Source organism: Gallus gallus, chromosome 4, assembly GCF_016699485.2.
Source record: "Gallus gallus isolate bGalGal1 chromosome 4, bGalGal1.mat.broiler.GRCg7b, whole genome shotgun sequence".
Classification (NCBI taxonomy): domain Eukaryota; kingdom Metazoa; phylum Chordata; class Aves; order Galliformes; family Phasianidae; genus Gallus; species Gallus gallus.
In genome coordinates, this window is record NC_052535.1 from 53,487,247 (window position 1) to 53,512,810 (window position 25,564).

General features: G+C 41.5%; 1 protein-coding gene across 8 annotated transcripts in view; it reads left to right on the forward strand.

Annotated features, from left to right (window-relative positions):
• ANXA5 (annexin A5) overlaps positions 1 to 25,067 on the forward strand; it is a 43,131-nt gene extending 18,064 nt beyond the window's left edge. For 4 of the 8 annotated variants that reach the window (NM_001397312.1, NM_001397311.1, NM_001397310.1 and 1 more), the window contains exons 3-14: positions 1,319 to 1,368; positions 7,977 to 8,061; positions 9,221 to 9,315; positions 11,051 to 11,164; positions 11,962 to 12,052; positions 12,965 to 13,044; positions 13,457 to 13,513; positions 16,707 to 16,800; positions 18,595 to 18,690; positions 19,237 to 19,295; positions 21,423 to 21,545; positions 22,528 to 25,067. In NM_001397312.1, the coding sequence (NP_001384241.1) occupies positions 1,360 to 1,368; positions 7,977 to 8,061; positions 9,221 to 9,315; positions 11,051 to 11,164; positions 11,962 to 12,052; positions 12,965 to 13,044; positions 13,457 to 13,513; positions 16,707 to 16,800; positions 18,595 to 18,690; positions 19,237 to 19,295; positions 21,423 to 21,545; positions 22,528 to 22,590 (966 nt within the window). In that variant the 5' untranslated portion in view covers positions 1,319 to 1,359 and the 3' untranslated portion in view covers positions 22,591 to 25,067. Of the gene's footprint in view, positions 1 to 1,179; positions 1,220 to 1,318; positions 1,369 to 7,976; positions 8,062 to 9,220; positions 9,316 to 11,050; positions 11,165 to 11,961; positions 12,053 to 12,964; positions 13,045 to 13,456; positions 13,514 to 16,706; positions 16,801 to 18,594; positions 18,691 to 19,236; positions 19,296 to 21,422; positions 21,546 to 22,527 lie in introns of those variants that run through there. The other 4 variants (XM_046940311.1, XM_046940312.1, XM_046940313.1 and 1 more) reach the window with 2 other exon arrangements.
• The last annotated feature ends 497 nt before the right edge of the window (positions 25,068 to 25,564 follow it).

The following is a 25,564-nucleotide window of genomic DNA, read 5'->3' on the forward strand; positions in this document are numbered from 1 at the left end:
CATGGCTGAGTCACCAACGAAGTTTGAATTCCCTTTGGCTGTGCTCACACCTGTGGCTTTTGGCACTCAGAATGCAATAACCCCCATTCACAGGCTTCCCTCTAATCATCAGGATTGTGGAGTGCATTAAAGAGGGCCCACTTACACCTTTTTTGTGCCTTCATGTGTGCACATTCTAGACAGTAAAGCTTGAAATGTGATCCCAGCGTGACCTGTATCTGTCCTGGATATAACGTGGAGGGAGAAAAGGACTTGTGCTTTCCCACAAAGGGATGGGTGTGGGCAAGCTCAGTTGTGCTTAACCTGAAAGCAGTAAGTCTGAATTTAGCTATGATTTTTGGAACCACTGTATAACTCGGTGTTTCCTTGAAAGCCCTGACCCTACATCTCATCCGTGTGTACATTTTTAGATGTATGTGATGAGCAACTCACTATTCCCTTCACGCACCTTGCAGCATGTGTAGAGTGCCACCGCTTCAACAGATTAGAAGAAAATCAGGCTCTGCTTAGGAAATCAGGGCATTTACTGCAACCATTTGGCCCCTGGTCCTACAGATAAAGCCAGCTGGGTGGTTTTCATGTTTTTCCTGAACGTTATGGGCACTGGAACAAGAAATGACGGACGGAACATTTAAATTAACCCCACGATCAGTAAAGTTGGTGTTTTCTGAAGAAAAACGTGACTGGCTTTAAGATGAACATGACCACAGCACGTTAGAAACCTCACGTAAGGAGATGATAGCGTCTTATTTTGGCAACGGCGCTAGATTCCGTTTGTGTTGTACTTTTCCTCCTTGGGCCTAACGCCCAGCTGGATCGCATCGGTGTGGGTGAGGGAGCAGCTGAGAGAGCTGCTAATGGAACAGCCGCGCAGCCCGCCTCCTCTGTGTGGAGGCAACTTGGGCCCCTGAAGCGCTCCTCCTGTTAGCCGTCGCAAAAGTGAAAGCCCTCACAGGGAGTCCCACGTCCGAGCTCACGGCGCTGCCCACCCCGGGGCGATCCCCGCCTTGCGGCCGCAGCACGCGGGGCCCCGGGCCGGGCACACCGCGGCCACCGCCCGCTGGAGGCGGCCGTGGCTCTCCGCCCGCCCGGGGCGGTCCCTGGCCCGGCCCCCGGGTGGAGCAGGCAGCGGCGGGGCCGGAGCTCGCTTCATTTTCTGCGTCTCACTCGGCTCTCCCTGCGGCTCTCGGAGGCGGCGGCGGCTCGGCGGACGCTCGCGGTGAGGGAACTGCCCGCGGTGCGGGGCTCGCAGCCGCTATGCGGGCCGGGCGGGGTGCGGGCGGCGGCCGGGCGCTCACTGTCGCGTCTCTCTTTGCAGACTCGGATTCGACTCCAGCCCCGACCCGGCGAACCGCGGAGATGGCGAAGGTGAGGCGGGAGGAATCGCAGAACGGCCGTCCCTCAGCGGGCACCCCTGCCTGGCTGCGGATTCGGCTCTCCCGTAGTTTCTGGTTTCTTTCTGGTCTTCCTTAAATCAGCCCATCCCCGAGCCTGGCGGGGGACATGGAGAGGAGGAGGACGGGGAAAGTGGCCGATCATGTGAGGAACACGTCATGCACAGCTCACTCTTTTTTTCCAAATTTCCACTAATTTGGCCAACTTTTCGGGGCCGCGGGTTTATGTGGTGCCTGGGCGGAGGCTCTTTCCGCTGGAGGAGGAGGGAGAAAAATCCCGGGGCTTTGGGCGTCCCTCATTCGCTCCGTTCGTCTGCAAGCCTTGCAGCCCCGAGTACGGCGCTGCCTCAGTTCTGCCCTCCTTCTCTGCGCTTGAGCCTCGAGCGGGGCTTGGGATACGAGTCGGCCGCATGGCTTGTATATACCCCCCGTGCTCTGAGCAGCAAAATAGGAACTTAATTGTTTATCTGTGGGCTTTGTACGGCTGTAGAAAGTGCGAGGCGCTTCCCAAAGGTCGCGGTGACTGCGGTGCTGTACCGCAGCTCCGTGGCGGTTGGACTGGGTGCTCCGTGAGGCCCCTTCCAACAGAGCTGCTCTATTCCTAAGCAGTGTCGTTTTAGCTAGGACAAAGTTAGGACTAATTTAGGATAAAGTTCTGAATTCCATGAATAATAACAGCCCATTGGAGTATCGTTAAATGAAAGTGAACTGCTACGAGATATGACTTAGTAGCTTAGAGGTAGTAATGGTGATAGGAGGACAGGTGGACTGCATGATCTTGTAGGCCCTTTCCAACCTTGTGATTCTATGATTCTATCGAGTCTTGTACCAGGGAGGTCTTGCCCTCCAGTTCCCACATTCAGATGGCTGCTTCCCCCTGACTTCTGTGGCACTCTGCCTGTGAGGTGATGCAGCCAAGAAAGAGAGAAAGAGTGGTGAAGCTTTGCAGCCTGTCATTCCTTTAAAACAAACAAACAAACAAACAAAATGTGCTCTGATCCTCATGGCAGATATCTGTTTTTAAATTTGTTGCACCGTGGAGTAATGGTTAGGAAATGAAAATAGACATCAATTAATAACAAAATGTAGAAGATCAATTGTCGGTAGTTATTTATATGTGAAACCAAAGGTTCAGCATTCAAAAAGGCTGCACAGCACAGTGTACTGAAGTCCTGTGTAGTCTGAACATATCAATGAAGAATAAAACCTCTGAAGCAGGTGAGTTGTCTTTGGAGTCTCTGTCACTGCAGTACTTGTTCCCGCTCAGGAATGGCAACAGTTCTTTTTTTTTCCCGTGTTGCTGAGGGATTTCCTGTGCTCCATGTCCAGGAGAAAAAGGTTCATTCATTTTGTGGAATACTGCAGCATGCCATAGTGTGCTGTACAGACTGGTCTCTCCATGCCTGTATTTCCTTTCTCTGGAGAAATGCTGCAGTCCTAAGACACAATTCTGTTCTTACACATCTGTCTTCTTGTAAGAAGGCAACTATTTTCCGTTTGCATGTTGTGGACTGGTCTGTTTTGGCCTGTTACTCCCCAGCTTTTTGTGAAGTAGAGACCACCTTGTATCTCCATTTCGTAACTGGTAGGAAAGGACTGCCTGCAGTCAGTGCAGGTGTAGCTGCTGTGCGATGGTTCCTGTTCTGCCAACCTGCAACTTCAGTGTTGCTTTAGAGGATTGTTTTTCACATTCACTTCTCCAGGGCTGGGTCCTGAGAAGCATGTTGGCTTTGCTGGAGTTCTTTGTGAGGACAAGTTCTCCAACTGTTTTTGTACATGTCGCTGCGCTGGTTCCCAAGTTGCTGTTGCTTGATCTTACCTTATCCCTCTCTCTTTTCTGCTGTCTCTACCCTCTCTCCCCACCCCTGCTCTCCCCTTCCCTTTTTTGTCTTCCCAGTCTTGGATACCCCTGTGGTATGCTGACTCAGAGCTCAACACAGATGTTGAGTAATTCCCTTTTGTTGTCTGAAGTTTAAATATAGTAGGACAGATGTGAATGCAGTCTGCTGCCCAGAGCTTATTCCTTCCATTCAAGTGGATGATCTGAAGCATTACTAAACTTAGGTGGTTTGTAGAAGTGACTTGGTTGTGGTCTGATACTAGCTGTGTGCCTATGTGCATCCACTCATGGCATCGTTTCTGTCCTTGCTGCCATTGAAATTTTGGTAGGCACGTATAATCTCATTCTTACGTGATGTTGGTTTCAAGTGTGGTTTTAACAGGGGTCTGTGTCTGGTCTTCAGTAACCCCAAAGGCTTTCAGCTTACTGATGGGCACTGTGTTGTGCTTTGTCTGCAAGATGGGTATACTTATGTGAAAAAAATCTCAAGTTAGTCTTTCATTTATTTAAGCACATGACATTCTGGGGTCGTTTTGGTGTCCTGAAATAGCATGCCCTTTTTGTTTGTTTGGAAGACATTCTCAATTTCCATTCTCATCACTCCACCTTGTAAACAGATGGAGGGTTAAAATAAAAATGCTGCTGCATACCACCTCCTCTGTACTACGCGCTGGGCTTTCTAGTAGGAAACTTCTGTAGCTGCTGTGTAACGTCCTGAAAGGGGGTTAGCTCTTCATGTGTGGGAAACACGGCTATGAATGGGTGTGGGGCAAGAGTGGCTAGAAATAAATCTGAATCAGTTCAAGTATGGTCTTTTGTTTGCTGATGATGAATACTTGTTACTGAATAGTGGGTAAGCATTGTGAGTGGGAAATTGTGTGCTTGGTAGGAAAAAATAAAGGGAACCTCATTAGGTGGCTATTGTTGATGTTATAGATAATGCTGTTACCAGGATATGTGGCCACATGGTGCCAAATGGTGAAGTAAAGTTGTCTGCTGGGAGAAATAAAAATAGCTCTGAGGTGCTGCTCGGGAGCAATTTGCTTGATGAGGTGGTAACTTCTTGTCCTTCTGCAAACTTCTGTTAGAGCAGAATAAACAAAGATATGAAGGAACATGGATTTCCTTGTTGGAGGGGCGAGCTAGACCTTCTCTTGCTTCAGAGTCTTTTGTTTTCTTTCTACCTCTGCTTTTTCTTTTCATGCCGACTCTGTGTATCTATAACCTTCACCAGTCCTGTTGACAGCTGTCTTGAGAAAATGGAAGCTGCTCTTTATTTCAGTTGTACCATCTCACACTGCCTTTGTGCTACCCACGATTGCTTAACAGTCGGCATAGTGGGGCACGTAGAAAGAAAAACACGTGGTTAGGCTATGGGTGTTTTGGGTGTATTCTTTCTGTCAAGGTCTTGCCTGTTGTCTTCCCTTTTGTTTTACTGCCTTCTGTGTGGAATGCTGATTTTTACTGCGTGATCCGGATTACAAATGGATTTATATAAAAGTTGATTTGTGTTTTCCTTTCCGTTGTTCTTTGGGTGGAGAGAGGAACTGCTCTGAGGGAAGAAATTACCAACCACAACAATAGTGTCCTATGAGGCTGTAGTGTTACAGTGCATCTAATTTGCACAAACAGCAAGCTGCTTTCTTAGAGATACTAGAAATACGATAATTTATTTACCTCTGTAAAAAGTTACAAAGTTTGTAAATAAATCTATTGTTGTCTTTCAGTTCACTGTTTTTCATGCTATGCCACTAAAGATGGCATAGCAGTTGTGAAGCTGTGATCCACCTGCAGAAACGAGTCTGTTTTTGATAAAGATGAAACTAAGTGTTAACACTGGCTTGGATGTCTGACGAATGCGTCTGGTCTCTGTCAGAAACTCTCTTGTATTGATCTGTTGTTTTGTTGGAAACATCTGGTTCATAGTTCCTTCTGCTGATTCTCCATGACTACAAGTTGACTTCAGTGGTTCATACAGTGATGATGGTTGTGAACTGGCGCTTCCTCTCTCTTTCTGTGACCCAAAAGCACTGCATTTGGGAAAGAAGATGCAGCTTTTCCCTCCCTGGGCTCAGTTTCTTGCCACTGCTGATCTTTCTGCCCCCGCCCATTGATTTGTGCAAACAAGAAGCTGAGACCAGGATAACTGATAAGGGCACTCCTTGGACAGTGGAGTGTTTTGGATGGATTTGCAACTCTTAAACATAACAAGAGATATGCTGCCATACCTTGACTACTGAGTCACTGTGCTGCTCTAAAAAGCTAGGTACTTAATTTCTTGACAGGCAGGTTGGCTCAACAGTTTCTCAGTGCTGAGACGTGTATTGTCAGCATCAGGTCTGCTCATAGGTGGATTGTGAAGGTGCTTTTAGAACTCAAGTCTGACTAAGGCACACAAAACTATGTCCAAGGTTGTCTTATATGAACAGTCCCTGCTGCTGGTTGTGCTTTACGTGCACTGGCTTACAGTGTTAAGGTCAGCACGTGTAACTGGAGGTTCTGCCACTACAGGTGCTGCATCTGTGGTGCCCAACTGATGAGCATTTCTGTTATTCTGAATGGCAGAGCTGCAGCAGTATTTCTGATTGGCAAGTTAAATGCCTCTCACGTATTGCTTGAGGGTGATAGTGTAGCCCAAATCCAGTAAATAATGTGTGCTTTAAGAAAGCGTGTGGAATGTAAATTGCATCCAGACGTCAAGATAACTTTTATTTTACAGTTGCACCAAGAACTGTTCATCAAATTTTGTGTATAGTGGGGTTTTCCCCAGTGTGTTTTGAAAGAGAATTATTGAAGATTGCTTGGTTAATAAAAACAAGATGGATAACCCAGAGTGATTTGTAATGTAGTGTTTAGTATTTGCACATACCTTCTATAGAACAGCCAAAGAGAAACGCTGGGCCATTGTTGCAAGACTTAGGAATCACTTAGGGAAATGTCACTTGCTTATAACAAGATAAGTCAAGGAAGACTTTAACTTAAAAACCAGTAATTATTTTATCTTAGATTGACCTGACAGGGATTTCCAAAGGAGGATCATGGTAGTTGTATAATGCTGGCTTTAAAAGGTGATACAAAGCGAAGCAGTAGGAAATGCCCCTTTGAATAACCCCATGTTGGCTGGTATAGTAATAACGGAGGAGGAGGAAAATATACACTTTTCAATCTTCGTCTGTTCTAGCAGATTAAATTCAATTTTATGAAATTGACACCTAAATGCTTGGGATTTCTTCATGAAAATGTTTGGCATTACCTAGGAAAAAGACAGTAAGTACAGACTCATGCACCTAAATTTGAAACACCGCCTAAAAACATGCTTGTAATGTTTTTGTTGTAATGTTTAGTTATTGTTGTAATGCTGAAAGAGAGAATGCTGCAGGGGAACTGACATTTCTTTGATGTAGGCTGGCTGCTGGAAAGCATTTACTGGAAAGAAGTTTGTTGTTGCTCTTAAACACGGTAATACTTCATGTTCTGAATTTCTGATACAGAGTGGGGTAATCGCAACCTATTACTACTTCTGCACTGGGAGTGCTAAGGATTCTCTGATAATAACACACAGGTGGCCTGAGAGGCAGTAGTGCTTCAGGGCATTTTCTGGTTAGTGCTTTCCAGTTCTTTTTTCTCCATGCTTTTCTGGCTGACCTACCCTAGATGACTACATTGACTTGAAACCAAAGCACTGCGAGGCTGAACTTGCTAACTCAAGGGAAAGGGAAAGACTGTGTCACAGAGGTCAGATGGTTGTTCTGCCCATGAAATAACCTGGCCTCAGTCTTAGTGGGTTTCTTTGTGCTTCCTTTTGTACTCTTCCTTGAGAGTGGAAAAATGCTCTTCCTATGCTAATTGCTACTTCAGTACGACTATGCCTACAATAAAAGTTTTCTCCTGCTGTTGGAAAGCCTCCCTGTTCTCAAAAGCCAGCTGTTTCCCCCTTTGGCTGTTTCTTGACCTCTGTAGTTCTTTAACTTACCTATATACATAAAGCACAGTAGATTCTTGAACTGTCATATTCAAATAAAGGCGAGACTTTTCTGTAGGGGTGATGAATATCTTTCTGTGTTTCACCCAAGCGGTAACTCCCTGAAGAATCATTTTCCATGGAAACCTGGTGGAGTTATGCTTGTGGATGGGCTGAGCTTTTATCTTTTGTTTGAACTGCTCTTTCCTTTTAGCCGTAACTTACTATGATAAGTGTAACTGAATCACTTGGGTAAAAAGGAGCTTATGCCAAAAGGAACACAATGGAAAAATTGAAAGATGTTGCACAGTTTGATGGGTCTCATCTGCAGCAGGATGGAAGGAATTGGTGTGATATCGGCTGAAAGCTCCAGTAGGCTTTGCTTGAGGGAAATAGGTTCTTATTTCCAAACACGTCTTGGATCTCCGTGCCGTTTTTCTGGCTCGTGTGGTCTGTGCAATTAATTTCCCAAATTATTCTAAGGAATGATAATTTCAGTCATTTCCCTGCATTCAGGCTCCAGTGTTGTCAGAACAAATTCTGCAAACAAGCTTTATGCAAATAAACCCAAATTTAGCTGGTCTACTGCTGGATGAAAACACGGCAGGACCTTTAGCGAGAGCTGCGTTTAAATGCCCACAAATTGCTACTTAGGCAGACAAATGCATGAAGAATGCTATTTCCTTTTGAGTCTTGGATTCAAATTTAATCTGAGCTCACATATGGAGAACTGAAAGACACTTTATCTTCTATTTCTTTTTTTTTTTTCCTTTTTCTCTAGTATACAAGAGGCACCGTGACAGCATTCTCTCCTTTTGATGCCAGAGCTGATGCAGAAGCCCTTCGCAAGGCCATGAAGGGAATGGGTAAGAATTTAATGTTTTAGGAAGAGGAAAGGGCTCTCGCTCCTGCTTTGAAAACATCCTTTCTGAACTCATTTTTTTTATACTGGCAGAAAAGGAGAAGGTGTGTGTCCACACGCTACAAATGACAGCCTCAGAACTGCAGAAATCTGGACATGTCCAAATTCTGACTGTGCTGCTCTCAATAATGTTTATTTTTAGATTAACACCAGGAAAAAAGATGGCTTGGATAGACCTTATTTAAAAATCAATACTCCACAGGCTTCTCTACACGTGGAGTTTTACTGCACAGTAAGTTAGGCTATGAATTGAAAGGGTGTAACTGTAGAAAATTATTGCAGTATAGTAGAAGCTCTGTGCTTGGAAAACGTGAGAGTGCTCCCTTGGTCTGGAAGTGAGTAAGCATGTTAAGATTGTGATTAAATACAAAGCACGCAGAATGGAGGTAGACGAAGGAGTGGTCTATGAACTCAGGCTGTAGCTTTCTGCCCCAAATCTTTGCCATGATAACAAATCCTAATCGATACTTTTGAAGCTGCCTGTGGGAATAAGCAGGGAAGGGGAGAATGGAAGGCGGTAAACCTCCGGTCTGTTGGCAAATTCAGTACAGCTAGCAAGATGCTGTGCTGTGAGGATCACTTTGTGACCTATTGCGTATAAAATGGATAATAGCTCCATATTTTCCTACCCTGAGACTTTTAGGGGTAATGGACTGAGTTTTTCTGGGAGTTGACCGAGCCTACAGTCTGAAACGTATATTATGTATACAATGTATAGAATACAATGTCTTGATACACTCTCTTGGAAAGCCTGAAAGCAGGGCTATTTTATAAGCTACAGCCTGTGTCTAAATGTTTTTTACCTGATAGCTGGGGTGCTGGGAGCACTGTTTCCAACTGGGCTCTGATGGAAAGCAATAAATAGCAATACTTGGGTCCTCAGCCTTATTTTTTGCTGTAGCAAAGTACCAAACGTGGTGGCTCAGCTAGAGGTCTGGTGACACTTGTTATTTGTATGACTCTACTGTTTGTCAGTAGATTTTTATTTTCAAAGTGTCTTTTATTCTTGCTTGAGTTTGTGCTACTTCTGTGGTTTTGTTTTTTTTCCTGTTTGTTTTCTTTGGAGTTTGTTTGTAACTGCTTCTTGTTCTTTCTAACTCCAGGGACTGATGAAGAGACAATTCTGAAGATCCTTACCAGCAGAAATAATGCTCAACGTCAAGAAATTGCATCTGCTTTTAAAACACTGTTTGGCAGGGTGAGGAAAAAGAAAAAAGAACTCTAGAAATTAGCTGCATGTGTCCTCTGATGATTAGTTGCAATAGTGAGGCACATTCATCATGGTTTCTGTAAACGATTCCTTTGAAGAAAATCTAGTTTAGCTTCTGTTTCCTCTTCCTCATATCCTTCATGGCTGGCTAGGTTAGAATACTCAATTTAGATTATCAAAAGAAAGTAGTGTTGTTTTTTTCTCATGAATGCTGTTACAATACGTCCTGGGTTTTAGTGCAAAAGCTTACATAGTTTTCTGTTAGTATGCTTCTAGTACTGACCTTATCCTCAGTGTAGAAGGAATTATCAAATATTTTGACTTAATATCTGCCATGTAAAGTGATAGCAGGAAGATAGTTTTTTAGAGCGAGAAAATGTGATAGAAACAAAGCAGTCTAATATCTTAGGAGAGGATGACACCAAAGATAGTGGTGGAGAAGGCCGTAAAGTAGTTTAAAGGAAAGACAGCTTTCTTCCAGTTGTTAACCATTACTTAAAATAATTAGTGCAGTTAGTTGTGTTTAAAGAATTTCTATGTTAAATAAAATTAAAAAAAAAAAACCAAAGCATAATATCATCACCACATTCTTCTCACCAAATTGGAAAGGTGAGGATTTGAAGGGTGGACTGTTAGGTGGACAAAGCACTGGCTGCAGGATCGAGTTCAGAGAGTGGTGATCAATGGCTCAGTGTCTGGATGGATAGGGGTCAGTGCTGGGACAGATACTCATTTAATGTCTTCATCAGTGACATTAGCAGTGCGGTCAAGCGCACCTTCAGCAAGTTCACAGATGACACCAAGCTGTGGGTGCTGTTGATACGCCTAAGGGATGGTATGCCAGTCAGAGGGACCTAGGCAGGCTTGAACAGTGGGCCCAGGTGAACCTCATGAGGTTCAACAAATCCAAGTGCAAGGTCTTGCTCCTGGGTTAAGACAGCCCCTACTACCAATACAAGCTGGGGGATGTAGGGATGAAGCACAGCCCTGTCGAAAAAGGCCTGGGGGTACTGGTGTACTGTGTCCAGATGTGGAGTTCTCAGTATAGGAGAGATATGGACCTGTTGGAGTGCATCCAGAGGAGAGCCACAAAAATGATCTGAGGAATGGAACACCTCTCCTGTAAGGACTGAGAGAGCTGGAGCTGTGCAGCCTGGAGAAGAAAAGGCTCTGAGGTGACCCAAGAGAGGCCTTTCAGTATCTAAAGGCGGGCTGTAAGAAAGACGTGGACAGACTCTTTAGCAGGGTCTATGGTGAGAAAACAAGGGGAAATGGTTTTAAACTTAAATAGGGTAGACTTAGGTAGGATATAAGGAAAAAGTCTTTTACGGTGAGGGTGGTGGGACACTGGAACAGGTTTCCCAGAGATATGATGGCTGCTCCATCCCTGGAGACATTCAAGGCCAGGCTGGGCAGGGCTCTGGGCTGCCTGATTGAGCTGTGGATGTCACTGTTCATTGCAGGAGAGTTGGACTAGATGACCTTTAGAGGCCCTTTCCAACACTAAGGATTCTATGATTCAGATTTTCTAAGTGCACAAGCATCTTTCTTTTTCCTCTTTATCTGGTTACATTTGTTTAGGTCATGTACCAGTTAAAACAGAAAGAACCCTATCCCGTGTCCTTTTTGATGCATCTCCAGAGTCTTCTAACTTGCAGGCACGTGTGGTGTCCACTTGAAGTTTTTAGTCATTATTCATTACAGTACTTTTGTTCTGCACTAGGATCTTGTGGATGACCTGAAATCAGAACTTACTGGCAAGTTTGAAACATTGATGGTATCTTTGATGAGACCAGCACGTATTTTTGATGCTCATGCACTGAAGCATGCAATCAAGGTAAGAGGGAAAGGACTGAATATGTTTTATAAAATTTTTGTTGGTGTTTTTTTGTGTATTGGAATAAACATTCAGTTGTTAAAGGAAAAGCTGATAAAGTTCTTTTTAAATTCTAGGAAGAATTATAAATATTATGCTGCAGTAAAAAAAAAAAAAAGCACAGTATTGTAATCAAGTGTTGCTTTTCTGAAGTCACTCCTTTTCAAATGTAAACAGCAATGGCTTTTCTTACAGGCAAAGCAGACTCAGACACGTGGTAACAAGATATTACTTCAGCTTTTGTAAATTTTATCCTTGGGAAAGTGAGGAATTCCTGTTGTGGCTACATGTTATGAGAGGGCAGCAACTATTTGAGGGTCTCAGTTTACAATCCTGTTGTAAAATGTGCTTATTTGTGGTGGAAAAGGGGCAAGGATTAAACACAGCACAACTGATAGAAGGGTAAAGATCAATGACAGCATATGAACTACAGCTAAGATAGAAACCATTCAGTTGCCTTCATGTCATTGACTGTGACAGTGAATAACTGAGATGTCTGAGTGTATTTGAACATGGAGGGGCTCACCTGAATCCTGCAGCAGTGAGCTTTTTGTAAGTATTGGGTTGGTTTTGCATATAATCATGCCAGAATTGAAATAAAAAGCTCCCACCTCTCTACTCCCAATATTTGAGATGATAATAAGAAAAAAATTCTCTGTTTGGTCCAAGTGTATAAAGTAATGCTTGCCTTTTGATTGTCAAAGGGAATAGTTGTTTTCCTGTTGTTATCAAATCAACTGTTTCTACTTGCACCCTAGGGAGCAGGAACCAATGAGAAAGTGTTGACTGAAATTCTTGCCTCCAGAACACCTGCTGAAGTGCAGAATATTAAACAGGTTTATATGCAAGGTAAAATTCAGTATAAAATAAAGTTCTGGGTTCTCCTATCAGGTCTTTCAATATGATTTTAACACGTACTTCAAACAAGACCTATCAGTGGATGGAGGCATGCATGCACCAAGTGGAATTTTGTTCTGCTGAGCTGGGAAAATTCATATTGCTGGAAACTACTGTTTGGGCTGTAAACAAAAAATGCTTTTTCTTTTGGGCCTATGGCTAGGACATGCAAGGTCTTTTGTGTGCTGTACTTAGAATTCATTCAGATGCATTTCTTTGTTCTACCCAGAGATTTCATTTTGGAAATTAGAAACCTGGTATCAGGTTGGTTTTTTTTTGTTGTTGTTGTTTTTTTTTTCCTTTTTTTTTACTTATCATTTTGTTAAAATGCATTTATATTAAAGCACGTCCAGCTTTTTAGTTGTCCACAAGAGTATGTGCATTCACCCAATGACTGTGGGGGTTTATCTTCCTAAGGCAGCATTTAATTCAGCATGTTATATCTGGTTTGTCCTGGTTCCCAGCACAAAAGAAATTCTCATGTTTTAATAAAGTGTAGGGTAAAACAGAGTTTTCAAGGTCAAAAAGATTTTTCTGGGCTTACACTTGTTGAATAGACTGCCATATTTCAGTATATCTCCAGATCTATATGGTCTTTAGTTCCGTGAAGAGCTGAGCCTGTCTGTGTCACCCTGTATTTTAAAATGTTTTTAGCAATCTGCTGATAATAGGTGTCAAATGCTATCTTTTTATCCTTTTACAATAATGTTAGGTTATAAGGCAGAATGTGTCCAGTTGTTAAAACTGTTTCTCATGCATGATTCCGTAAGCTGGGAGTCAAATTCTCTTTCTACTTTTCCCTGTTTTCTCATCAAAATAGTGAGGAAGCCTGTAAGGTGGTGAATGAGTATTGCTCTTTTGCAGAGTATGAGGCCAACTTGGAGGATAAGATCACAGGAGAGACATCAGGCCATTTTCAGAGACTGCTGGTGGTCCTGCTGCAGGTGTGTATCTCTTTATACACATGCATGTGTGTATGATTTTTCTTTCTGTTTTGATGTCTGATGTGTGTTAGTTGTTTTCTGCTTACTGAGTAGGGTTCATAGGCCAAATGATAGGCAGGATTGGTACTGAAACTGAGTTAGTTCCTCTGAATGTACAACCTTGAGCTCTGTTACAGGCCATTTCTACAACTCTGGCTTGAAAAGCTTCTGTGGTTTTTATGGTATGGATACGGCAGAATGCCTGCTGTGTAGGTTTTTGAAGGTAATAAGGCAAGCAGAAGGGAGAAGTGAAGTTGATTTTGAAGAAGGTACATTACGGATTGACTTCTCATAATAACTTTTACAGGCTTAATGTAACAGTTTCGCTTTTGATCCAACTACCAGTATAACAGCTTGTAAAATTGTTCTTTAGGCAAATAGAGATCCTGATGGCAGAGTTGACGAGGCTCTTGTTGAGAAGGATGCTCAGGTGGGTGAATGATTCTTTTGAGGGGAGGCGGGAGCATTTCTACCAGTTCTCTTGTAAAGACCCTACGCAAATATAGTTTAAATGTCAGAGATATTTTTTTTAGGATTCTATGCTGTTTTTTTTTTTAATACATTTTGCTGTGATTTTATGTGTTCTAGAGAAAAGAAGTGAAAAAACTGGAATGTTGGGATCAAAATTTTTGTGTTTCACAGTAAAGTACATCTTGTTTTGGTGATTAAGTCACTGGAAGAGAGAATTATGATTGCTGAGGCTTTGTGATGCTGAGACCCCACTGCTGGAAAACTCAGATGTGTTAACAGTTTATTCTTTCTATTTATTCTATGATATATCAAGTGTTATGTCCTTGTCATGGGGAAATGGTAATGCTAATCAGTGAAGGATGCCTCCGGGGAGGCTAAAGCAATAAAAAGAGAAAGTATTCCAAATACTCTATGCTACTGTAACAAAATGGCAATCCAATATTTTTCCTGTATAGAGTTTCTAGGGACACCCCTGTTGCCATTTGTGAGTATGTTCCTTGACTGGATTGCTGGTCATTAAACTGTGCTGTAGGCAGGAAGAGGAATACTGGCAGTAAGCAATACCCTTGAAGAAATCTTCTGCTAGTTTCTGTTGGCTTTGTTGTAGGTATGGGCACTATTTCAGTGACTGGAGTACAGAATGAATTTAATGCATGTTTCTTCTCAACAGTTTCAAATAGCTCTGGGTTACAGACTTTCTTTCATAAATTGTCCGCTAAGATGGAAGAAAATATATGGATTGTTCAAGATGACAAGGAGGAAAAGCAGCATATCAAATCAATTAAACATTCTTTTGATAGTAGAGCAAGATGCATAGAGACATTGGTAAAATATCTTCTTGGCGCAGGGCTGTCCTTTGTAATGTAAAATCAGAAAGCATCTTTCTCCTGTTAAAATTTGTACAGGGCCAGCCAGAGCCTGGCAATTAGCGAAGCAAATATTTAAATCACTAAACTGACTCTTTCATGAAACTGTCAGTTTTATCTTTAGCTGGTTTATGTAGCAGAAGAAAGTCACAAACCGCAGCCCTCACTAGATAGGTGCCTCTTTTTGGCTGTCTAAATTTAGGAGGCACCACACCTAAATATAGAAAAATTCCTCCTTTTTTAAAACGTCCTTTGTGGTCTGCCGTGTGCATTTGGCTTGAGCTGGGACCCATACAGGGTGGTGTTCTGTCACATTTCTCCTAATGACATCTTTGTGTTCAACAGCTAACGTAGCTGGAATAGATTCAGAGCATTTTCTAATGATTATTGCCAGGTACAGATGGTCAGAACTGAAGTTTGTGACTGCAAATGCAAGACTATTTCTGGCTTCCAGATGTTTCCATTGATTACTGTGACATTCTGGGAAGGATATGAAATATTTGAGTGCAACTTTTTTAATTCAGTGGTAATTTTCAATGATCTCAGACAAAATTAAAAGCATAATTTAATTAAAAGTGGTCGGGGAAAGGGCACTTGAGATGCTATGAATATGTAGGGAACTATTCAGTTTTTTCTGAGAATCCCTAGAGTAAAAAGTTTAGCTTTTTGGAAGACGTATTGTTTTTGTAAACTATGCAGTTGAGGCATGTGAAAACTTAGTAGTGCAGCTGTAAGAAGTTCCTGGCAATGATGAGATTAACAGGAGCAGCACCTGGCTTATCACCTGTTTTCAGTTTCTTTGTAAATGAGTGGGCACATCCCTGGTTGTTGGACTCTGCTCTGATTTAATGGGTATTTGAACCATTATTCAGAGTACTTCTTGGGATAGCTATTAAACCCGTTGCTGACTCAGCTAAGGGGAAGGAATTTTTAATTTGTGCATCGTGATGGGAGAACGTATTGAGATGCATTACTTGTAATCAAGAAAACATTTAGAGAAGCCTGTGAAATCAGGCTTGATGAGTATGCTTCAGCTATAAGACGTTGTTTCTAGAACCTGACATTTGTAACAGTGTCTTTACTCCATGGGAATGTGAGGCAGGGGAACACAGTCTAGTTGTTAGCAGCCATGAGAGCTAACATAAAATGCCCCTCACAACTTCCAGTACCTCCAAACAAATGTATTTTTAGCATTTCAAAATGCTGTAGTGAGACTTCACATTTGCTACTGGATAAAGGGCTTAACATGTATTAGTTTCAACTGGATATCCTTGCAGTGCTTGAATAGCCCCTTTCTCCCCACCCTTTTGCACTCTGTATCAGTTTAAAAACAGCATTCAGCAGTCACATATGCACTTTGAATAGGATTGTGGCACAAAGAGAAATAGGAAATTGATAATGTCACATTCAGATTTTACTATACGAGCAGATGGTTGGCATACAGCATGGCTAAGCAGCAGATGTGGTTCTGTGGGTTTTTCTAGGAGATATTTGATGGTCTTAGAACAGGTGGTAACTGTTTGCCCCTCTGAGGAGGGAGAAAAAAGCTGTGTATTCTGATATGCAGAACCTTTTTCCTTCCATCCAGTTTAGCACACAATTTGGAGAAAGGCTTCCGAGTTTGAGACAAAATAATTAATTTCTTTTTCTGATTTTTTTGATTATTTTTCTTTTTTTTTTCTGTTGTTTGAATTTCTCAAAACATTCTACTTTACTATAGGCTGCTAACAGCAGTCAGACTTAGCTGAAGAGCAATCACTGTGTTCTAACACAATTAAAATCTGTTACCAATGTAATTTTATATTGGTTAAGAATTTAGCATCTCTCAAATACTGTTTCTGAGAGCTTTCGAATCCATTTTGGCCCCTCTATTTTGGAAAACTCCCGAGCCAAGTAAACGTAGTTGTCCCATTGAGATGACTCATATTATAATGAAGTTTTGCCAGTTTGATTTGAAAAAGGGAAGAGAAAACACAATATTAGGAATGGATTTTATCTCTTAGACGATGACAGCTTCAGAAAACTTGGGGCTTATGAAAGGGACTGTGCACACATTCAATTTATGGCCTTAAGCAGTATTACTCATGTAAATGCTTTCACAGTCAATTTCAGAATTCATCGTTTATGTTTCCAAAGTCACTTTAGTATTTTATCTCATCTTTTTCCCTCCAGCTATTGCTGATTGGTAAGTATAATGCTCCTTAGAGTAGGACAAATGGAACTTTTCAACAGAATGTGTGAACGCATAACAAATTCTGCTGTTCTGCTCTCTTCAATTTACAACAGGTCTTGTTTAGAGCTGGGGAGCTAAAATGGGGAACAGATGAAGAAACATTCATCACCATCTTGGGAACTCGAAGTGTTTCTCATTTAAGGAGGGGTAGGTGATATGGTTCATGTATGGCTGAAAACTTCTGACTGAAGTCCTGGCATTACTCTGACGATGGTAAAAGTGGTAGCTGTTTCTGGTACTGCGTTGGTGCGGTCCAGCAACCTTTATTCACTTCTCCCCCCTTTTTAGTATTTGTTTTTCAGTTTTTGTCTCCTACAATTTTCCTCCCCCATAGCAGGAAGCAGAGCTGATCTGCTGCTTGAGGGAGTGGTGCAGTAGATCTGAGGGACAGCTGGAGTGCTTCTTGTTGGACGTATGTTTACATTTACTTTTGAAAGAGGTCATGGCAATAAAGCGTCAATAACAGTCTGTTATGAGTCACCATAATCTGAAACAATTAACCATTTCCTAGGTGTGTGTTTTATTAGCTCTTAATAAATAAGCAATAATTTTTTTCCTGCTCCTCACCTGTTTATAAGTCTGCTTTACCAAGCTGCTTAGGCTGCTGGCATTAATGACCAGTAAGTTTTTCTTTGGTTCTCCAGTCTTTGTTATCCCTTTATCTTGGATTCTTTGGATTTTCAAAGCTAATTTTATTTGCAATTTTATTTTTATTTTTTTAACTGCTGTTGGCAATAAAGTAATCCTAAAGTTTGTTCTGATATATCCAACATTACCTAACATGATGGGAATATAATATTTTATAACTGCTGATAAGACAGCAGTTTTCTTTGAGTGCAGAACAGACTGCCAACAGGACAGCTTGGGTGAAGCTAAGTGGATGTAGTAGCCCAGCATAAAAAAGGTCTCGGATTCAGCATGACGATACCATTGCCCTGGGAAAAATTTTTAGGGCTTCCTTCAGTTTGTCGTCTTCCCTCTTCCTGCAGACTCACTGGGTATGTTCAGAGAATCCCAGTATGATTGAGATTGGAAGGGTCTGCTGGAGGTTGTCTTGTCTAAACCCATGCTCAAGCAGGGCCATCTGGAGCAGGCTGCTGAGACCTCTGTCTGGGTGACTTCTGAAGATCTCCAAGGAGACTCCACAGCCTCTCTGGGCAGCCTGTGCCAGTACTCCAGCACCCGCACAATGAAAAAGCATTTCTCAGTGTTTAGATGGAACCGCCTGTGTTCTAATTTGTTCCCATTGCCTCTTGTGCTATCACTGGGTGCCACTGAGAAGAGCCTGGCTCTATCTTCTGTGCGCCTCCCCTTTAGGTATTTATCCACACTGATAAGATTCCCTTGAGGCTTCTCGTTTCTCAGTTGAACAGCTACGTCTCTTCCAACCTTTCCTCATGGGAGAGAAGGTCCAAGTCCATTAATCATCCAGCAATTCCTTTGCTGGAATCTCTCCAGTATACCCATGTCTGTCTTGTACTGGAGAGCCCAGAATTGGACACAGTACTTCAGGTATGGCTTCACAAACCCTCATGAGAGGGGAAGAATCACCTCCCTCTACCTGCTGGCAGTACTTGTCCTGATGCAACCTAGGATACTGTTGTCTTTCTTTGCAGCCAGGGCACACTGCTGGCTCATGTTCAACTTGATCCTTGGTCTATTAGGACCCCTAGGTCCTTTTCCACAAAGCTGCTTTCCTGTTAGGATGCCCCCAGCATGTTCTGGTGCACAGCATTGCTCCTCTCAGGATGTAGGAATGTGCTGTATAATAACAATCCAGTAAGAAATAGGTATTTAAAATATTTCAGAGCAAAGAAGGAGTGAAAAACAGCATTTGAGCAGTGGGTAATGAGACACAGATGGCATTAACCTGTACTGAGGAGGATTTGGGGAAAAATGCGGACAATGTGTGTGACTGTAAGCATGCTTTCTATTTTCCAGTGTTTGACAAATACATGACTATTTCTGGCTTTCAAATTGAAGAAACCATTGACCGTGAAACCTCTGGTGATTTGGAGAAGTTGCTTTTGGCAGTTGGTAATTACAGTCTTAACAAATCTAGAACTGGCCTTCTTTTTTTTACTCCCAAGCCTTCTTAAATTGCAGTTGTTACAGAATTTGGCATGAAAACATGGTTCTTTCTTAAGTTACTCACCTGGAGTCTATTTTTGTATTTAGAGAATAAGCTTTTTACTCTTTCTTTATGAGATGGAGGCAAGGCCGGGGGAGGGGGGATGAGAAAAAGTGAGAACAGTGCTGTTGCTAACTGTGCTCTGTTCAGTAGTGCACACCACCACTGGAAAGTGAGACAGTGCTATCTGTGCCTTTGGTTGAATTCCTGGCATCCCGCGTACAATGCTGTAGTAGGTTTGTAACTGGGAGTAGAATTTGACTTGTGATATTTCTTTTCCATTGTAACTCCTAGAACCCAAAGAGTTGTAGTGGAGGAACAGTCTAGCTAACTGTATACTTAATTGTCCACACCGGAGAGAATGATACAGAAATGCACAACTTGTCTTGCCAGTGAAAGATTGCCTTGTGGTTGAATAACAGTCAGTAATTTAATCCTTTGCCCTTTTTCAGTGAAGTGCATCCGAAGTGTGCCTGCTTATTTTGCTGAAACTTTGTATTATTCCATGAAAGTAGGTATATATTTTTCCACGTGTCGCTTTCCATCTCCCCTGGCTATTGTCCTCCTTTCCACTTACTTGTCATTTCTTTTTTTCACTGCAAATGCCAACAGGGTACTGTATCAGTAGGCATCTACAAAAGGTTTGGGGTATGCAGATTTGGGACAGATCAATTCATATGCTTCTTTTTTCCCCCCTCTGAGCTCCCTGTAAGTTTCTCGGACCATAAGTATTTTACAGGAAACATCAGTCTCATCAGCTGTTTTCGGCCTTGATCTTCTTATAATGGAAAATGTCTAGCCAGACTCATTGAGCACCTTCAGCTAAACAAAGGCTTCATTGCCTTTATTTAGGTGGTGGATATATTTAGGAAGTAAAGATGACCAAAGTTGAACTGCCACGTGTGCAGATGTATTGCTCTTTGCTTTGGACGTGAGTGTTTAGAGACTAAAGGTGCAGTTAACTTCAAAACACAAACGTTATGACTATCTTGTTTTGAAATGGAAAATAAACCTGTAAGAGAAAAACAAAAGTGATCTAAACAGCTATAAAAGCTTTAGCAGGGGAACTCCATCAGTCACACAGCTGTGTTTTTCTTTGCCTCACCTTATCTTAGATAGGAAGAGATAAGAGGGAATCTGTATGACTAACTTACATTAGGCAATAGTAATTAAAACCCTAGGAAAGGTGAAGTTGGTAATCATTTGTTCTCAAGCGTGTTATCAGATTCCCTGAGGAAATCTTTCCTTTCTTCCCCATGCTGAAAAGCACCCAAGTGTGTTTGTTACAAATGGCTGTGGCTGTGAGGTGTCAATGTGGGAATTAATGAAAACAGAAGATACGGTAGCTTCATTTTTAAAAGCTGCAGTACTGCTTCTACAGCCGTCAGCATAAAATAAGGTTTAGATAGAAAATATAACATATGCTACCGATGTGCTGATTACTTTTTCTTATTTATCTATTTATTATTATTATTTTTTTCAAGGAATGCAGTAGAAACCTTTTTTTCCTATGGGTTTAAGAATCTCTTTAATTTCTATGATGAGATGCTTTACTAAAGCCTATGGATGAGGTCCCAGATGTACATATATCTGAGATATATGTGTGTATATATATATATATATAAATAAAATGGTTAGCCTGTTTCCATAAGAAAGAACTTCATCATTAGTAAATTTGGCAGAAGAGTTTACACTCGTACTTTAGCAGTTTGATATGACAAAGTTCTACGATGTCTGCTTTCATGATAAGGTTGGGCAGAGCCTAGCTTTTACCAGATTTTACTATCAAATCCTACTCAGAAACAACTGGACTCGTGACATAACTTCTGAGCAGCTTTAGGGCACTTTTAGATGTAACCCAAGAATGTTACACCCAGTCGAAGGATTGAGTGGCCCTGGACATTAGGCTGAAGATGATCGTGGGGACTCTGCCAAGTCCTTCCTTGAGGTGCACTAGCAGGTCAGCATGTGACAATCTGTATTGCTTCAGCTTGCGTGGAGTCTGACATGTCTGAGCAGGAGGGGTCAGGATGTTGGTCTGGCAGCACTTGCTAGTGCAGAAACTTGGAATATTTAAAGCCAGATGAATAGAAGAGTTGCATGGTTGGAAAAGGCATAGGAAGTTTGCCTTCTAATAACCAGCTGGATAACCCGTGGAATGGACTGGTCTGCCTGTGCTTGCTGTACGATGTTACATGCTTCCATTTACTCATTGCTGAGATTTATGCACCCACTTCCAGAACTCACTGCAGATCTGCAGTCTGAGACGACACTGAAAAGATGATTTGTGTGTGATTCTGGTTGTAGTGATCAGATGTACGACTGTGTAATCTTGGAACTGGAGGGTTTAAAATTTATCTGGGCATTCACAGTTGGTGTCTGTGAAGATGAAACTCAAAATAAGAGGGCTGATCGTATGGCACTTCACAGACTTCTGGGGCTTCGAGCACCTTGCATTGCTGGTCCTCTGTTCTACACACTGCAGTGTGGATGTCTTGTGGTGCTGTCCCATAAACCCTGTTTTAGTATAAAAATGTAATGCAGGAGTGTTTTGAGATACCACTTGTTTTGTTGTTGTTTTATTACAGCATTTGTCTAGAACAAATGTATAATGTGATATTTAAACTCTTCTCCTTAGGGGGCTGGCACTGATGATGATACCCTGATCAGAGTCATGGTTTCAAGAAGTGAAATCGACCTGTTGGATATTAGACATGAATTCAGAAAGAATTTTGCGAAATCGTTGTATCAGATGATTCAGGTAAAACCACTGTTCTGTTGTCAGGGGAACCAGGGGTAGTTAAGAAGTAATTGTTTCCACTGTTTATGAGAGGGAAGCAGTAATGCAGGACAGCATACGGCACTCCAAGGACAGCTGTGGTTGGCCTGCAGTTCTGTGAAGTACCAAGCAGCATCATTTAAGTGGGAAGCATTTCTTATGAAAAGCTGAAGTTTTGTTGTTTTCCTCAGTGTTCACTAGGAGAACAGACGTGGTCTTCCCTAAATTACAGTTACTCTTTTTTTCCCCACTTTTAGTTTCTGCTTCATTTCGTTTTTCTTCTGTGTGTTCCTTCTGTTTTTTAGTGGTTTAGAAAGGGTGCTGGCTCCAGAGGAGTAGCACTGTGGGTTGGAGAGGAAATCTATGATTGTGATGTGGAACCTTTAGCACCACTCATAAGTAGGAAGAAATCTCACAGTGGAATGATTGTCTGTGTCAAAATCTCCACTGTGTAGATGTGAAGGAGTAGGAAGTGTAAGAGCAAGCAGGAAATCCAGAGCCAGCCGTGGGAGGATTGTCATGGATTTGCTGCAAAGTTAGACCCCAAATGCTTTTTTTCCTAGGAGTGTTTTGGGGAATATTTTAAATGCTCTTGTCACTCCTTACGTGGTGCTCCATCAAGCTGGGTTACAACATAAAGATTGTTGCTTTTGGTGCTGCTTCCAGCTTCTTCTTTGTTTGCATTTCCTCATTTGCAGTTGAATACTTTCTAGCATGCAGTAGGTAGCTCAGTTCTACTGAAGGATTCAGGGGCATTTATTGTTTCTGAACTTTCTCTGTAAATATAACTCTGATAGAAGAGGCAGAGAATTTCCTTCTGCCATTCCCGAGTGAAGAGTCATCTACTGATTGGATTTCCTGTGGATGGGACAAGTGTGTAATCTGTTTAGTCTTTCCTTGGCAGCTGCTTTTCCTTGCATTTCTGCGGCCATGACTCATGGTGACTGGTTTGTTGTATTAACAGAAAGATACATCTGGGGACTACAGGAAGGCACTCCTGCTCCTCTGTGGTGGAGATGATGAGTAATGGTGGCAGCGACGTGAAGGATTTCTTGTAATCCAGCTTTGCAGCCCTTCAGTTAGCATGCCTAGCTAAGATTTTGCATCTTAATGCTTTATGGCTGTTCGAATTTATATTCATATCACACTTATTAAAAACAAACATGTTACTACCTAGCTGATAAACAGTCCCTCCTCCTCAGACGTCCTGACCTCTGGGAATTTCAAGTGCCTTCTGAGTGTATGCAAAAGTCTTCTTCATGGAAGATGAGTACTGAACACAGAACCCAGTTATTTGCAAGTGTTTTCTGAAATGTGGAAAAAAATAATCATGTATTTCCATTAATAATATATTTCCACTAATAATTTAAAGACTTTTTTCTTGCTTTTATTCCTTACATTTCCACTGAATCTTAAACTAGTTCTAACACTGCAAATGAAGCGACGATATCCTTTGTATGTAATATTTGAATGAGTTTGTAGAACATAATATGAGCAGTCATTGGAAATCTAAAGAACCAATAAATTTTTTCCCTCTTGGCACTGTTGTATGTGTTTTTCAATGGGCAAAGATCCATTTTCATTTAATTCCACTGCTTGAAAGAGTTGGCGTATTTTTCCTACTAGTTTGCAGGTTTATAAGTATATATGATGCTTTCCAGCTGCAAATCATGATTTCCAGCCTAGTAGTAGGCAGTATATTGTTGCTGTGGTGATGATGCTATTTGGTATAGCTGGCATACCGAACTATTAATACCTACTCAGCACTGCATTCTCATTTTGTGCTGCTTTCTTTCCCTCCAAAGCTGAGAAAGGAGCAGAGCTGTTAGCATCAGTGCCAGAGTAAAGCAATGCACTGCACTTGTAGGACAAGCTGAAGATTTCAGAGATAGGCACAGGTGAAGAAGCTGGGAGGAAAGTGGTCCATACTTCAGGGATCTTGCGTGAAAAAAGGATGTTGCAGCACCATGCTCTCATCAGGTTAGCAAGGAGCAGAGCAGAGTGCTAAAGAAACACTGGTCTGCTATATAAGCTGCCTTAAAACTGCTGCTTTCATTTACCATTTATGAATGGCTCTGAAAATTAAATGGACGTGTGTGAAGAAGGAGACTGTTTAATGCATTATGAAGTCTAAACATCATGGTTCTAAACTTAGCTTATCAGCTAGTCACATACAACAGCTGTAGAATCTGCACATTTTAATAGTCCCGATGAAATTGATTCTTTGCAGATTTAGCATTTAAGCTTCTGTATTGAATAAATGTGAAGTTTGAAGTTTTGGAAATTATAATTGTAAGTTATCACTATTATATCTTGCTAATAAGCACTTGGTTAATCAAGTAAATTATGAAGAATTCTTTTAAGTAAATATGTTAACTAAAGCCTATTCCACTCTAAAACCTTCACTTTCTGTTCTCTTGCAAGCGTACACTCTCACTCACTGTCCCACTCACTCTGTCTCTATCTTCCCTACTTTTTGGGGGGTCCAAATTTGATACTTACAGACTTAAAACCAACACAAATGATTTTCTCATGGGCTGTTAAGTGCTTCTCTCAACCCTTCCTGGAAGGTTTGCTGAATTTTCCCCCTCACTGTCTCTACATGAGGATGGCACGGGGTGTGGTTTGTATTGATGAGATGATCTTAGAGGTCTTTTCCAACCATAAGGATTCTATGATTCTATCTCTACCATAGCTTAAACTGATGTATGGTGCTGCTGCTGTAATCCTGCCTTGCCCTGTTTGTCAGTCTGCACATTCCCCTGACCCCGTGGTGAACTGCTGCAGGGCGCTGGAATCCAGCCACAGAAATACAGCTGGATGCAAGTGGTTCAAAAGCATTTAAAATTCCACTTTGAATTGAGAAACAGAGTCTGCAAACTCGAGCTTTCTTGAAGAAGTCAAACTACATGGAAAAACAGTTACTGATTTATGTTTCTAGTATTTGCTATGTAACTTCCCTTTAGGAATACAAGATATAGATTGTTCAATACGCTGCAACTGTAAGATAACCTTGAACTACAATCACCTGAGAATTAATTAATTACTTTATGTTAGTTGTTCGTAACTGTGTTTGGTTTTTGCCTCTAAATCAAAACCTTCTGACTTTGATTCATGAAAATTTGTGTTCAGTTTCTGGCGTGGTTATGAAGTGCTCAGAAGTTGATAGTTCTATCAACCTTTCAGTTGAGTCAAGAGCCAACTATCATGTGAGTAGCAGAATCAACCCTCTTACCTATGGAGTTCTATTTTAAAGCAAATTTAAGAAGTCGGATTTTGTTGTTTACGCCTGAAGAGCCTACGGTCCCTCCTCCTTTATCTCTTCCCACCACAAAAAGGCTCTTCTCTTTTCATCACAGTGTCGTACTGTTGCATAGGATGTATTGGACAATTTTTTGTGTATAGAATTTGCTATCTTATTCACTTGATTTTTTTTCTTCCTTTTTTTGGCTGATGCATATAGAAATAATATTTTTCTTCATGATAAATGCTTGGTAAAATAAATGGAGCCATTTAATTTCTTGTTAAATATAAGTCAGTCATTTAGATAAAATATTCTGGTTGAACTCATTAAATATAAAATAGCAAAAAGGACTTATGCTGAGCATGGAGCTAATTTTAAGAATTAAGGGATTTTGTGGGCCTGTATCACCAAATTTCCCACTTTGGTGCTGTTCATATGATTGCTTCTTTATCCTCTTGCTCCTTTATGACAGCTGGAAGGAAATGCTTTGACACTTATTTACTCTGAAACCCATCTTGAAAGCAGTAATTTATGAAGAGGCAATACTACAAGTGAAAGCCTAACTGATAACATTTTTTTCTGCTTCCCAATTTAACGCACAAAGCATTTAGAAGTCACAGATCAGCAAAATACATCCAGTGCTTTGGTGTGTGAGACATTATACTGAAGAGTGTGAATGATAACTTTTGCATTCTGTGTAGGTGTTTTGATCTCCTTTGGAAGTGCACCTTGGCTGCATTCGAAGCTGGTGCTTTAT